This window comes from Amblyomma americanum, chromosome 3 (genome assembly GCF_052857255.1).
Source record: "Amblyomma americanum isolate KBUSLIRL-KWMA chromosome 3, ASM5285725v1, whole genome shotgun sequence".
NCBI lineage: Eukaryota > Metazoa > Arthropoda > Arachnida > Ixodida > Ixodidae > Amblyomma > Amblyomma americanum.
The window spans coordinates 182,242,492-182,254,740 of record NC_135499.1 but is presented as its reverse complement, the minus strand read 5'-3'; the positions used below and the strand labels follow the sequence as shown (position 1 = coordinate 182,254,740).

The window sequence follows — 12,249 nt, the reverse complement described above, 5'->3', positions numbered from 1 at the left end:
TCATATTACTCAGCACCCACTCTTCAAGGTTCGAAATCCAGACGCTATGGGTCGGAGAGAAGAAAGAGGTAAGAAAGGGGTTTCTTTCCAGAAAATCTACCATTGAGTGGTTGTTTTTCAACACTTGGAGCTGTGTTTAAAGCACGAGGACGAAGACACGGCGTTTAAAAAAAATCATTTTTTTTTCTTTCTTTCCTGAGGTGTGTGGAGGAGGAGGGCAGGATGAGTGGGGGGGGGGGGGGGGGTCATTCAAGTTGAAGGGATGGTTTGAACTGTGCGCTGGGTGCGCACAGTTCAGGTAAATCACCGGTGAAGATTGGCGATCGAGCGATGTATTCACCGTCGTTCTGCCACAGACACAGACGCCAATTCGTCGTCATTTCTTGGGACGTATCTGTAACGTCTGCCCCTGTGACAAAAAGCGGTGATAAAAAATCACAGCTTTCGCTAGTTTGCTGAATGGCTGTTCCACTGAACAGCTGTTCGCGGTAACGAGTTCTGAGGGACGTGCGTTTACACTTAAGCGACGGAGAAACAGCCAGGCTGGAGTCTAAAACAGGTGGAGACATCAATTACTCCGGTGCCATTTGCGAGGGTTGCAGACATTATTTTTAAATTTATCGCGGAACACTGACAGGTTTACCCAGTCATGCGGAACACAGCCTCGAAGGGCACGACTACGTTCACGAACTGGACGAGCCAGGCAGGGGCGATCAATATCGAAGCCACGGGGGTAGGTACTTCGACACGAAGGCGGGGTGGTGAACGGAGGCGAAAACGATAGTCTGTGACGTCTTAGTTGAGAGTACGCTATTTCCAGCGCTCCGTACCTTTCCTCGCAGCTTGGCTGTTGTTGATTGACGTTGGCTAGATGAAAATAACACTAGCTGCCGCTGCGCTTTCGCGCAACTCCGCAGACACGATCTTAGCACTAATGCAGGAAATTTGGTCTGCTCACTTGCACTGTACGCACGACTGCGCGTTTCCTGCTGGCAGCTTCGTCTGCATGCATGTCGAGCGTATGCTCTCACAGTTGTACTGCTGACGCATATGCATGCAAAGCGATTCTTCTCACCTGCAGGATGTAGAAGCCAAAGCAAACTCAGGTGTTCTACTCGCCCGAAAGCAATATTTCGCTGCGAATGACACAGATGGCGCCACATCTCGGAAGTTACTTTCGACGCGCAGGAGTAACCCGTGTCCGCATCACGCGTGCAGTAGAAAGAAAGCTGGCGTCTCAAACCGAGACTAATGCGTCTCCTGCAGCCTTTGGCAGTTCTGTCAGCGCACGAATCCGCTGACGCCGGCGTTTCTGTCCAAGATCAAAGCGTTCAGCTACAGCACACGCGGATATTGGCGCGTGCGCGCACAAGACGCCATCCAGCTGTCTTTTACGCGATATTGAGGCGCCGAATTGAACGGCCGAAGGCCTTACTTCACGCGAGCGCCAAGTGATACCGAAAATGAAGACAGCAGCCGCTCGATGCAGCAGCAGTTCAGAGCCCAAGGCTTCAGCATAGTAGCCCAGCGCTACCCGCGCCGTCTCAATCCCGGGGGCCGCCTTGTCTCGGGCTGCAATGGCGGGCCAATCCCGTCACGCTCCTTACGTGGGCGTCGTGAGGCAATTACAGAACGACAGGCGCGCCGCCGCGTGACCGGAGCCTTCGGCTGTGCTCAATGGCAGCTCTCCTTCCGAGCCGGCACGCGAGCTCTGCGATGGAGGTAGCCGTCGTTCTTCACGTCGGACGTGACGTACAGGCGTGCGGCGTAGCTCCCCCCCCCCCCCCCCCCCCCCGTCATCCGCCTCCTCCCGCGTGTACGTCCACGTATACCGGACACACGTATACACTTGTCAACGAGGCATCGATCTCTCAGGACGTGTTCCAAAGCAAATATATGCACGAGTGCGCATACGCGCATGAACTATTAATTGGCAGCCGTATACAGACGCAGCTGACGTTGTTACGTTTCCTCCAACGAACGGCAACCTCTTATCATGCGTTAGCTTTTTCCTCTTCTAAATGCTGGCGGGCGGAAATATGCACTCCGTTTGTCTGCTCCCTTCTCAGTAGTAATACTGTGGTTTAATATAATAAGCCTACCAGATATCTTAAGAAATAAATAGTTTGTTTGCACTGGAGTGGTTTGGTTTGGTTTTAGGGGGGTTTAACGTCCCAAAGAGACTCGGGCTATGAGGGACGCTGTAGTGGAGGTCTCCGGAAATTTCGACCACCTGGGGTTCTTTAACGTGCACTGACGTCGCACACTGGAGTGGATTCGCGAAGCGTGCTCGGGATTTCGTGACCACGAACGAAAAAAAGTTTCACTTAGAAAATGCCTTGAAGTTTACGCTTTGAACTGCTGCAACCATTTATTCGAACGCGATATATCTTATTCCGTTGTATTAGCGGTTCCCTTGTATTAGCGGTGCTGTCCTAAGAGGACAGTTTTTGAGATTACTGAATGAGAAATGTGCTGTGTAGGGACACGGAGGGCAAGGATAGACTCAATAGGCTAATTGCACTCCTGAATGACCTGCAGCACGTGAAGCTCCAGCTGTTCATTAATTAATGAACCTTTATGTGCCAAGCCTGCGTGTCAAGTGAAGGACTGCGGATTGATTTCAGCCACTGGGGATTTTTTAACGCTCAGCGGCATATATCTGAATACCAGGGCGTTTTTCGAATGTACCTCCATAGAAATGCGACCATCTCGGCCGGGTTCGAACCCGCGACATTGTGCTCATGTACAGAACGTCATAGTCACTGAGCCACGCGGAGGCGCGCAGCCTGCAAAAAGCGAAGAGTACAAGCGGTAAATTACGGTGCACGAAAGGCTGCCAAGAGACACCTATTATTTTCTTTTGCCTAAACAGCCTGGATGAAACTGGCAGAATTACAGCCTTGTTCACGCATTTCACCTTGTGCCTCACATGGTGACATCCAGTTATTCTTATCGCACGAATTCAGGCCAACGACAGGCCTTCTTCAGAGGCAACAATTCGTTGTTCTTCTCGGCACGCACATAGTATACACTTCGTAACTGTTAATTGTTGTCGTTGTGCCATGTTTAAAAAATTCTTACACACCACACAACACACCTCGACTGTTTTTTTTTCTTTACGGGGGGGGGGGGGGGAGGGGACGGAGTGCAGGAAAAGAAAAACACCTCGATGATTTGTTCCACCACATCACTTTTTCTCACCTCTAAGAAAAGAAAAGTGTCGCCCAGGGACCGTCACGCACACCGGGCTTTAGGATTAGAACCCAGTCGCTCCCAGAAAGAAATTATCTCACGAAGCTCAGCTTCACGTATAAGGGCGGATTATTTAGGCCGCATCACAGCACCTGCCACCTGTTTTCTCATCCAGCGCGAAAAAACAGCGGCCATTTATTCCGAGAGATTGAGGCGGCCGCAAGTGTTGTTTCTTGCTCTCCCGAGGAACGGCCAAGAGAGATCCCGGCGGCAGCGGCCGTAAAAGCCGACAGCGAGCTTCCGCACGTGCAGAAAAACGTGCACGCGCAGCTCTTTTTTTCTTCTTCTTTTATATTCCGGGAAGGGATCTGGGAACGAACGAACGGCGACGTAAAGAGAGACGCAATATATGGAAATAAGCGGGGGAACGAGCTAGAACGATAGGAGAGGAAATAGAGGCGAAGGGAACAGAAAGTGTATATATATATACGCGGCGGGGAAAACGGGAGGCGGATGGTGTGCACGCTCCAGCGTGGATCTCCACGTGTGGCCGACCGTAAATCTGCGCGCCCGGGGCCGGCGGCGATGACAGATAGGGCCTCTCGGTGGCCCGACAATCGACGAGCCGCGCGACCAGCCAAGTCCCGCCGAGCGCCCTGATGAATGCGCGAGCTAATTGAGTGACAGCCACGCAGCGCGAGGGTTAGGCCGTACTACGGACGCGTGAGCCTCACGCGTGGCCCCGCGTCGCTAGACGACGAAGACAACGACGCCGGGGCGGAACCGAGAGGAAGCGCCTCATTATCGGCCTCGCCGCTGCACGCAAAGAAGCCGTGTCGCGTATGCGCGCGTGCAGACGAGACGCGGAAGCTGAGAGGATTCGCCCGACGAGGCTTGTCGCGGATGTGTTCTTCGGCGCGCGTGTGCAAGCGGGACCTTTTTGTTATTAGGCCTTCTGTCGATCATTACGAGGGATCCGGGACAAACGCTTCTAGTTACCCTTGCTGCCACCGCGTGGTCGAAGGCTTTGAACAGTCGAACTTATCGCGTTGTGGGGAAAAAATTGGCGGAAAGGAAATTTGCACGGACTTTCAGAGAATTTTAATAAGTGAAATCGTCTCGCTTTTTCCAAACTGACGGAGTGTTCCAGCTGCTGCGCGGAAAAAAATGACCGAAAGAGGGAATTTTGAGTACAATTGAGAACAAAATGTCATAAGCCACTTGGGTGTTTTTTTTTGTTATTTCTAGGGCCTGCCGTATGGCATAAGATGGGGCAGTCAGTATACCATAGAAGGCTGTGGAGGCTGTTTTCATCCAGAAACGTGAGCAGCCTCCGGTTCTTAGTGTTTTCCGTCAGCCACAGGGTGAAATCTTCCTTTCTGACAGACGTTACAACTTTCCATGGTTACCGTAGTCTCGAAGCCCTTGTTCCGGGACACTTCCACAGAAGGTGGCGAACTTCCACGTCAGCGGTGGACGTGGAATGCTTAGGACATGTGCTACGGGACTGTATATTTTTGAGAGCCCCATCGGCACATGCGGCAAGGGCCTCCTCAGCCCTAATCCTTCTAAGGGACGCCTCCTCCAATCTCATCAAATTCTGAGACAGGGGATAAATTCACGGGGCAATCATGACACGCGTGCTTCTCATTAACGATGACGTCAAGGTGGGAAGAGCGGAGGGGAGATAAAAATGAAGTCTAGCTGGTGAGGCACTTGGTGTGTTAAAGCGTCTGCTCTCCTCTACTGAACTTTCTACGCATCTTCTTGTGTCCAATGTGCCTGGATGCGTTTCTTCGTTCTCATATTGAGGGCACGTACCTGTTGAGTGATGCTTAATGTCTTTGCAACACTCTTGAGTTGCCTAATAGCCGCCAAAGAGTCCGCGTAAATATGGGGTTTTCTTATAGACACCTAGCTATTTTAGACTCCATAGCATCACGGATAGCGTTGAGCTCCATCGCAAGACGGTCCGGGTGATCAGAGACACATTCCCGATGTGTGATTAACTCAGTGTGTGTCGCGTTACTAGCAGCCGTTCTACGGCCCTAAGACCGACGCATCCGTATAAGCGATACACGTTCCTGGACTTACGTCAATCGCTGTTCGAGGTGTCGCCTTATCTTTACTACGTAGTTAGTCGTCTTGTTTGTAGTTATAGTCGTGTATCGCCGTAGAAGGGGATCTGTAATTTTGGCGTTCTTGCTGTTAGGTCATTGAAAACGGCTGCGATGGGCATAACGCACTTTCTTTTTAATAGACTCGTTATTTCAAAAAGTTCATTCAGTGCATTGAGCTGTGCATACTTCTGGAGAATCAGGACGGGTGTAAGTTTTGGTAGGGCAGTGATGGTGCGCATTGCGTTCCCATTTATCGTTTCCAGCGCCGCCCACTCTCGGCTGCTCAGTCGATGAAACTGAGCCTGGTGTAGTATATATACGGGGCTGAAGTTCTGAACGTACAAGACACCTACCTGGCCATCTCATTCCGGACTCCTACTCCCCTGGATGATGCGGGTTTGATAAAGTGTAACGTAGTCGCTGCTGCCTTCTTTGTCCTGCGGAGCCATTGTGTTCCTTGGCCATACTAATGAATGTCAAGGTCAAGGACTCTTAGCTCATCCACATATTGTAATATCTGGTTGCCACTTTTCAGCGCGACACTTTTAGTTACCAATTGCTTTCTTCCGTTTTTGCTAGCCACGTGAACGTAGCTGGACTTCTGTGGAGACCGTTCTAACCTTGCTTCATGGACGTATACTCATGCAGTGTATTTAAGGCCTCTTATAATCGAATATTCTGCGTTTGGTTTATGGTTGGTTTATGGGGGTTTAACGTCCCAAGGCGACTCAGGCTATGAGGGATGCCGTAGTGAAGGGCTCCGGAAATTTCGATCACCTGGGGTTCTTTAACGTGCACTGACATCGCACAGTACACGGGCCTCTAGAATTTCGCCTCCATCGAAATTCGACCGCCGCGGCCGGGATCGAGCCCGCGTCTTTCAGGCCAGCAGCAGCCGAGCGCCGTAACCACTCAGCCACCGCGGCGGCTTGAATATTCTGCGTCTCCAAGTGTTTATCAATGGGCGATATCGTGACATAATCTATGTAAATTACGAACTGTACATGTGATATTTCAGATAATTTGGAAGCCATTGGCATGAAAGCTGTATTAAATAGCAAAGGAACTAAAACTGAACGCTGTGGTACTCCACTATCCGCCTAGCTGCATAGTACTATTGTCCACCAGGGTGCATGGCTCTACTTTGGGCGTTGAGGATCAAAACTTGGCATGTCATGATTGATCGTCTCTGCTTGGCGGCTCGCGGAAGCGGCCGAAAACGAGGTCATTTGAAGTTGCCTGACATCACGAAGAAACACACGCAGGGTTAGGAGAAAAATGAGCAATGCTGTATGTTACAGTGGGACTAAATCAACTAGTCATGACTAGTCAGACGTCCAAAGTAGTTTAGCCTTCAACTGTGAAATGGCCTTTTTGCTTTGTTGGCTCTCGTTAACGAAAAACTTAGACAATCATTTGCAAACGCGTTCTTTAACCAGTCGTGCTCCATTCGAGAAATTTTTCCTTTGTCAGAGAATTTGAGAAACAAAATTTGGCGAACAGAAAATTTTCACGTAGTTTGAGGGAATTAATTTTGAGGACCGAAATTTTCTCACTTTTTCCAAATTGACGTAGTTTTGGAGCTGTTGCGAGAAAAAAAAAAAGGGCCTGAAATACGGAGCTTTGCGTCTAATTGAGGGGATTTTCGGTAAGGCCATGGTGCATCAGTCTTTCATTCAACAAGAATTGTTCCACTTGCATTCGCAATAACTGCCCCGAAACCCGCTGGCCTCGCTGTAGTAAGCGGGAGATCCTGCTGACGTCAGATTACAGGGTTTTGTGTGCCCAATAAAGTTGAACTTCGCGGACGCATTCAATTTTCATTGCGAGCAATTTCCGCGCTTAGATGAAGGAGAAAACTTACGAAATGAATTGTGTGGCTTAATCCACCCATGTCCTGCACCACTTTAAAAATACGAATTGATCAGAATTGGTGAATCCAGAAGTACACTGAAGGGATGGTAATACGTTGCCACGAGAACGAGACTGTACAAAATTAAACTATAGAAGAGCTTGGGGCATTGGTATGATCGATTGCCTTTGGAAGAAATTATGCCAATGCAGCTAGCAGTTCAGGTTATAAAACGATTTGTCCTCTTCGCACACATGTTCTCCCGTTTTGCTCTCTGCTCCATTTGCTTCGAGCATCTTGGAAAAATAAAAAAAGGCCCGTATTGGTTAAGCAACTATTTGAAAACCTTGTAGGTGACGGGAAGCGCATAGGGCACCTTTAGTAATGATCCCATTTCGTAAGATTTTATTTCCTAAGCGTAGTACAACAGGAGTGGAAAAATAAAAGATGCAAGCATTGTTCACAGTCTATTTGTCGAGATTTCGCAAAACCTAAATTTTTTTTCTGCTCACCGCCACTACAATTACCGTCGCACGGTTTAAGTTTCCCAGTTCACGAAATGATTCGAAAAATACAGAAACGGATGAGCCCAGTCACCAAGTGATTAAAGTCTTTCCGGAACCTGCGCCTCACCTTTTGACCGCCGATCTAAAGCACTGTCGCAATTTTAGTATAACTGGTGCATGTCTAAGTCAGTAGTCCAGCGCTGAAAGCAAGTGATAAGGAAACTGCAATGAAAAATTTCAAGGAGCTGGAATTCGTTGCGCACTACCTGAACGCTTGTTACTATTATTCGGAAGTTTTGTGCTCACAGTTAAACAGGTCAGCGCCTCAAACCTCATATTTATCTTTGTGGCTCTTTTTCATTCTAAATGATCAGCGAGCGTTTTTTTTCCTTAATGTATCATGGCACTAAAGTAAATTCAGAGTAACAATGGCGTGTACTTTAAGGGATGACGTATAAAGTGCAAAACGCTTGCCTAGAACAAGTTCTGGGCGTGTTTTGGGCTGAACACACGATATCTAGCGATAAAATTAGGTTAAAAATGGTCTCGATGCAATCATGTGCAGTTAAACTCATACAATTTAATCGTACTTTTTTTTTTCCTTCCTGGTCGCAGCGGCTTTGGCGGACACGCAGTTCGGTCGTTCTAGACATGTGTTTTGTCCTATGTACGTCCAACACGAACTGTTTAGTTGCGCTTCTGAATGATGAAGGCGTAGATAGAAAAGCCTACATGAACAGTCGTTCAAGTCGAACCTCTGGTGGTATTATATTGGCTCAAGGTGACGGCTAGTGAATATTCGTAGTACTGCAGCAGTGTTAACAACCCTCCTGCCAATACTCAGCTAACTTTGCGCCGCGCTACAGTCCGCAGCACGAGGGCAATACTATAAAGATGGCGGGTGGCATTGACGCGCGTATGACGGAAATATCTACAATTGAATTATTGAGGTGCGGAAATTATTTAATTTGTTGACGTTAGGGGAGACAATACTCATCTTTCAGAGAGCAAAATGAAAAGCGCCTCGACAGAGCTGATTATGATCGGTGAATAACACTGCATGGAACTGCACCTCGGGTTCACAATGTTGGAAACAGTGTTGGCAATGCTGCAATATTGCGATGTCTGTGCCAGGTCGGGTACCACGAATGCCACGAGAGTGGTAATGCACGGCGAGGAAGTTTTTCAGGGAGCGCCGCAGCAACGCGACGCTAAAGTTAACTTTGGCGAGGTTGTCCTCCCTGAGTGATACACAACCAATGTAAAGATAAAGGCCCCGTTTTCCGGAGTCACGTCTAAAAAAAAGGGCACTTTTCTGATGCAAGGCGTTAAAGCTATAGGCCCCTTACCAGCTTGAAGTCCAGGCAGCCCATTGCTAATTTCGTGTGAACCCGTTCGTTACAGAGTCCGCTTTTGGCGGCCTGTGACTTCTATATCTTTGAGGTGATGACAGACAGACTGTGGAGGAATTCTTTTCGTTTCTGGAAAAGTTGCTACCAAGTGCAATGTGAAGTGTTTATACACATTCACTGACATATGTAGACTTATTCTGGCACTAAATGGTCGTTTGCGAACGCCGCGAGTGAGTAAAAACGCATAGTCAGTGACGGAGGCCATGCTCATAAAGCGGCGTTTTAGGTGTCAACGCGCATCATGAAGAAACGCTGTTCAGCTACTTGCAGCCGCTATAGTTTCATAAAAATAATGAGGTCTCATTATATTTGTAACGGCCCAGGCACTTTTTGAACCCCGGAAAGATTGCAAGGTTCCTCAATCTCTGTTGCCGCAGCATGTTTCTGCCGGCTTGGCCTCAAAGACTTTTTTTCCATTTTTATGTTTTGTAGACGGCACGGACGTTCATTTTGTTGCCGTCATTAGGCGTTTTTGCCTTGAAGCGCATTATGCTGGCACTCACGACCCCCCGCTGGCCACAGGCGAGCACCAGGGGCGCAGAAAAGCAAACAGACGACGATGCTCGCGTAATCTGCATAAATCACCTTGTATAACGGGACTGACGAGACACGCTTGATAGCCCTGGACCGGTTTCGCCCACGCCTTCTGCAGAGTCTTTAAGGCCCGGTGAATAGCCGTTATTAACCGTAATTTATGGCCCGCGTTAATTGCCCTTCTCCCCACGAGCAAGAGAGCTGACCACCAAAAACCGAAAGGAAAAATGAAAAAAAATATATACTCTTCATCATGTAAATTTTTGTTTCGTAAGTGTACATACTCAGTGGGCCACCCTACGAGTGCTCTCGCATCTTGTGCAAGCGAACTAAGGCGCGGAACGTAGCGAATGCAAGGTTCTCTATATTTCAGCGGATGCGGCGAATCCGGTTTAGCGTGACACTTGCGGGATGACTTTAATGCTCACGACGCTCACGAGGCGCAGTGAACGTGCGCATGTTGACGTGAGTTCCAAACGCTCCACGCAGTGAACCGAGCGTGACATTTTCTGCTCTCTGCAACTGAAAGTGAGAGCCGACACGGAGCACAACTCGGACCACTGACACGTGTGGCGTATACCGCTGTCGTATTGCGGTCAGTAGCATTCATGATCGCGGGAGACTGGAATTGAACTGAAGCATCTTTACGCTATTGTGGGAGCCAATACGCGTACTTATTATTCTGTACAGGAGCGTAGATTCTTTCAAACGATTGATGCTATCGCAGTCAAAACTCACCCCTCCTACCAGTCTACGGCCGCCTGGAAATATTTTCTGTATACGATACGCGCCGTTATCTTTTCCTATCCTGTTTTATGTTAGTACTAAATGCTCATTTAGGATCGCCAACGTAACCACCCCATCAACCCGATTCAAACCAATAAGTTATTCAATGAATTTAAAACAATCAAGATGAACATTGAAGATGAGTACAGTATTAAATAGGAAGACACTATAGTCGCGCGAACTGGAGACAAGAGAACCCGAAGGCACACTTTACCTCAGCAGCTTGGCTCCACCCATGGCTCCCGCGCAGTTCAAGTTCACGCCGCGGCTGTCAGAGCCTGTCGGAATCGGTGACGTCAACCGGCGACGAGTCCTTTCGCAACGGAGCCGCGTCCACTTGCGTCGCCGCTTTGCGGTCGGGGCGCCGCGACGCTTCCTGTTCAGCAGAGGAGCAGGCGCGGGGCGAACCACCGCATAGCAGAGGACCGACAGACGACGGGGCCGTTTTTTGTGGCCGGCGCTAAATTTGCCACCGGTCACAACTCACGGGGAGGGGGTAGTACCGCGCCCGTCCGAGGCACATATCTGGCGGGGAACAAAGCGGGCAAGAAAATAATGGCTCGGCATAAAATGACGACGCCGCGGAGCGTGTGTAGCAGAGCAGAGGCCCCCGCGGTAAGGGAGAAAGGGGGGATGCGGGCACGACACTCTTCGCCTGACGCCTAGGAGACAGTCTCGCACCCGTGGGAAAAAAACGGCGGTGCAGGAGCCGCAGCGGCACGCCGCGCTAGATGTCGCTCAAGAGAAACGGGAAGGAAAAAAAAATAGAGGAGCGAAAATAAAAAGCGAAGGAAGAGGCTCGTCTCGTCTTCTATCGGTCTTATTGAGCATCTGCCCGTCGACTTTCCAGCGAGTCGTAAGCGCGACCGAAGCGTGTGGCGAAGAAAGTTGGGCGATGGCGAAAGGACGCGGATGCGAGGAGTTCTAGGAGGGGATTACAGCAGCACGGGAGCGGCCGGGGAACACCAATCAGCAGCTGCAGAGTCGACGCGCTGAGCGACTGCTCGCGAGTTCCGTTGTCGATCGCAGCAGTCTCTCTTGCCGAGCGAGGTGGTTGGGGGAGGGTGCAGCTCGATGACGGAGAGCTTGGCAAGCGCAACCAGCAGCACGCCGTCAGGGACCACCCAGCGGCGGCGTCTGAGAGGCGTGCCTTCCCGCAGCGCTAAGCGCGTCGTCGTCGTCCGAGCAGCCTCGCGCCAACCTCCCGAGCGGCCAGCGCCGCTGACGAATCCATCGGCCGCTGGAGGCAGAGGCAGGAGCGCGGCAGCACGCTGCGGCGGGTGTGTGCGCGCGGGCCACCTGTGGAGGCGCACGACTTCCAAACAGAGGAGCTCCCGCCGCTGCCGCGGTCGGAGGAGACGTGTGTGTGCTCGCTGCAGCACCCTTCCGTGGTCGACAGGGGGCGCGCGACGTCGTCGTTGGCTCGCTTGCAAGACACGCCGCGAGAGGAACGGGCCTGGCTCGCTGCCGCTGCTCTCGCAAAGCGCCGCCGAGCAGAAGCGCAGCGGGTCCGCACCCTTTCTCTCTTACTCTTGCATCTTGAAAAGACCCCCCTTTCCCCTCGGGCAGTTCGTGCCTCAGCTGCACGTGTTTTTCTTTGCGCATTTTTTTTTTACTCTCGCCCTTTCACGATGCCTCTACATGTCGCTGTATGTGTCATCGCGTTCGGTGCTCTTCAGGGGGCAGTGACGAGATGCCAGACCGTGCCAACATATGTCGACTTTAGTGCAAAGTGTACCTTTGCGCTTCGCGTATGCTCTTTTCTTGCCATCAGTCTGTGCCTAAGTTCACGGAACGGGAGTTTAACCAAGTTCCGCCGCGCTTTTAGAATGTCAACCCCTGAT

General features: G+C 50.4%; 1 protein-coding gene across 1 annotated transcript in view; it reads right to left on the bottom strand.

Annotated features, from left to right (window-relative positions):
* LOC144125582 (ADAMTS-like protein 4) overlaps window positions 1-11,729 on the bottom strand; it is a 54,356-nt gene extending 42,627 nt beyond the window's left edge. Inside the window, 1 exon segment of the mRNA XM_077659074.1 lies at window positions 10,620-11,729. Within this exon segment, the coding sequence (XP_077515200.1) occupies window positions 10,620-10,642 (23 nt within the window). The 5' untranslated portion in view covers window positions 10,643-11,729.
* Between the last annotated feature and the right edge of the window lie 520 nt (window positions 11,730-12,249).